This window comes from Electrona antarctica (genome assembly GCF_951216825.1).
Source record: "Electrona antarctica genome assembly, contig: scaffold_111, whole genome shotgun sequence".
Taxonomy (NCBI): domain Eukaryota; kingdom Metazoa; phylum Chordata; class Actinopteri; order Myctophiformes; family Myctophidae; genus Electrona; species Electrona antarctica.
Window position 1 is genome coordinate 284,178 of NW_027637994.1, and position 3,180 is coordinate 287,357.

A 3,180-nucleotide genomic window follows, 5' to 3' on the forward strand; every position below is an offset into this window, starting at 1 on the left:
GCCGACGAGGAACTGCATCGCGGACTGGCACAGGATGCGGCGATAGTGTGTCCTCTCTGCTGCCGATGGGGCCTTGCGGTCTCAGACATTAGTCCATAATGTCATATTTTGCAATGTTCTCGTGTCAAATATCCTGCTGTATACATTTCTGTCACTACTATGTGTTAATTTCATGGTTTAGAGAGGTTGGTAGGAGACAACCCGTCTCTGGGCAATCGCTCGAGCTCAAGTACCCCATCGTGCCGAGATCACGAGAAACCCGTCCCGTTCCGGTGATATCGTAGTGATGACACTGGGTGTTCACGAAACGATTGCAATAAAAAAGTGGTTGTGCTTGGAGACATGTCATGTCGGTTCCACACGTTTCTTTATTTGATTTATCTTGAATAATAAAAACAAATAAAAGCAAGACGGCTTTCTGTGCAGGCTACCTTTTTTTCACAGAGGAAAACTAACGCATGTACCACAACATTCAACATTGCCCGGCCATTCCATGTTTTTTTTTTAATTAATTACACAGTGGCTCCCCGACGGTAGCCGAAAGAACTCCACGAAACCATCCCATGCGTCGTTCTCGACCAGCCATTCCCGTTGGTGTCCGAGGAGGTATGTGGAGATCTCCTGGCCCACCGATTCAACGACGGAAGGCTTCCTGTCCTCCTCCTTGAGGTGCCGACACACCACCGCCCCGAAGGCCACGAGGCTGGCGACGCGACCCCAGTTTGTGCTTCCGTCACTGAAGCAGCTCTTCGCCGCTTCACCCACAAAGCTCATGTCGTCTCCCCGTCTGTCCGACTGACACTGTACTGACATTGTACTGACATTGTACGCGAATTGAGGGTTTTCCATGATCTGCTCCACGACTCGATTCATTGTTGAATGAGCTTTGCTTTCATGTCTGCTTGGCTGAGAGGATGACACACCTGCAAAGTCCATTAGGACACTGCCGATGAGGTGTCTCGTGTCATTGTCCAAGCCCCCGTCCCCTGCTGCTGACAAATGCATCGTCGGTGTTGACACTTTGAAAGTTTACTTCAAAAGAAGGCACGACTGTAAGCTGGTATATGGCTGGTTCTGTAAGCTCTGTCTTTCTGGGTTGTATGTAAGGCCAGATATCTTGACTGGAGTCTTGATGGAGATGGGCTGCTTGCGTCTAAACTAAAGGGCAATAATCAGTATTTATATCGGGCTTGGCTCCAGTGGTCTGGATGCTATATAGTACCAATATACTGTGCGGTAACTCTGGCGGCCTTTCGAATACCCACCCATATTATGATGTGAAGGTGAGCATGGAAATACATCACATACATAAAAGAATAAAATAAATAAATAAAAACAAATAAAAGCAAGACAGCTTTCTGTGCAGGCTACCATTTTTCACACAGGAAAACTAAATAAAAACTAAGCCACGAAACCAAGACAAAATAAAAAAATAAACTAAAATTTTAGGAAGGGACCAGTGGACAAGAGATCCGGCATAAGTCATTTTCAGTTGCCTGCTGACAATAGCTGACTTACAAGCTCGCAAGGCATTGCGCTGTGAGCCTGTAGTTTGGCTATTTTCAGCAAGTGTAAAACTGATTTTGCCCTAAAATGCCATAGGGCTTAACAGGTTAATACAATTAGATAGGACTTATGTTTGGATGTATGGGCTGTCATTGGGAAGTTGCACCTACTTGGCTCCTTGCTGGCAAGATGGCAGCGTTCTGAATATAGTCAAATTAGCTGAGTGGAAATGGCTAATGTACAAAACTTGAGCGGGTAGATCTGCAATTTCCATTTATTTGTTTTAATGTTTGAGAAAGGCTTGTAATTCGGAGTATGCAAATTGAACCACGGGTCTGTAACTCTCAGTGTACAAATGGAACAAAGTTACGGGTCCATTTGGTGTCACAATTAAATTAAAACAAATTTAAGGGACATTGAGTGACTGTAGTTTCTTCCAGCGGTGAATAGTATTTTTAGTAGATGACCACAGCACAATTTGAAATTTGTGTGCTATTGCCAGAGTGTGTTTGACTGGATTGCAGAATTCCTACAATGCCCATAATGCTTTAGTGCACTTTCCCTCCTTGTGAAGAGGGCAGAGGCTGCATGGAGGTGTGAATTTGTAGTCCAGGAAGGAAGTGAGATGTTTTTGGTCATGAACATCTCATCAGGACAAACGTATTGCACTCATAAAAACCCCAGGAAAGTTTTTCTTGTGTCCTAAACATTAAAATAAGCTCTGGTTGCAAAAGGGGTTAAGTGGCCTATAATCACAATTTGTGTGACAATATTAATAAAGTAAAATAATGGTGACACAGCCCTGTCAGTGACTGTTATTAATACAGTAAAATAATGGTGACACAGCCCTGTCAGTGACTGTTTTTAATACAGTAAAATAATGGTGACACAGCCCTGTCAGTGACTGTTATTAATACAGTAAAATAATGGTGACACAGCCCTGTCAGTGACTGTTATTAATACAGTAAAATAATGGTGACACAGCCCTGTCAGTGACTGTTATTAATACAGTAAAATAACGGTGACACATCCCTGTCAGTGACTGTTATTAATACAGTAAAATAATGGTGACACAGCCCTGTCAGTGACTGTTTTTAATACAGTAAAATAATGGTGACACAGCCCTGTCAGTGACTGTTATTAATACAGTAAAATCATGGTGACACAGCCCTGTCAGTGACTGTTTTTAATACAGTAAAATAATGGTGACAAAGCCCTGTCAGTGACTGTTATTATACAGTAAAATAATGGTGACACAGCCCTGTCAGTGACTGTTATTAATACAGTACAATAATGGTGACACAGCCCTGTCAGTGACTATTATTAATACAGTACAATAATGGTGACACAGCCCTGTCAGTGACTGTTATTAATACAGTACAATAATGGTGACACAGCCCTGTCAGTGACTGTTATTAATACAGTAAAATAACGGTGACACATCCCTGTCAGTGACTGTTATTAATACAGTAAAATAATGGTGACACAGCCCTGTCAGTGACTGTTATTAATACAGTACAATAATGGTGACACAGCCCTGTCAGTGACTGTTATTAATACAGTACAATAATGGTGACACAGCCCTGTCAGTGACTGTTATTAATACAGTACAATAATGGTGACACAGGAGGATCTGATGGTTCACCGTGTCGAACGCTGCAGACAGGTCCAGGA

At 42.6% G+C, this 3,180-nt stretch overlaps 1 protein-coding gene across 1 annotated transcript; it reads right to left on the reverse strand.

The window, feature by feature from the left end:
- Positions 1 to 504: 504 nt before the first annotated feature.
- LOC306918482 (induced myeloid leukemia cell differentiation protein Mcl-1 homolog) lies at positions 505 to 1,005 on the reverse strand (the record flags this gene model as incomplete). Its single annotated transcript, XM_079531384.1, has 1 exon — positions 505 to 1,005. One exon carries the CDS (start codon positions 1,003 to 1,005, stop codon positions 505 to 507), a length of 501 nt encoding a protein of 166 aa, XP_079387510.1.
- Positions 1,006 to 3,180: the final 2,175 nt, after the last annotated feature.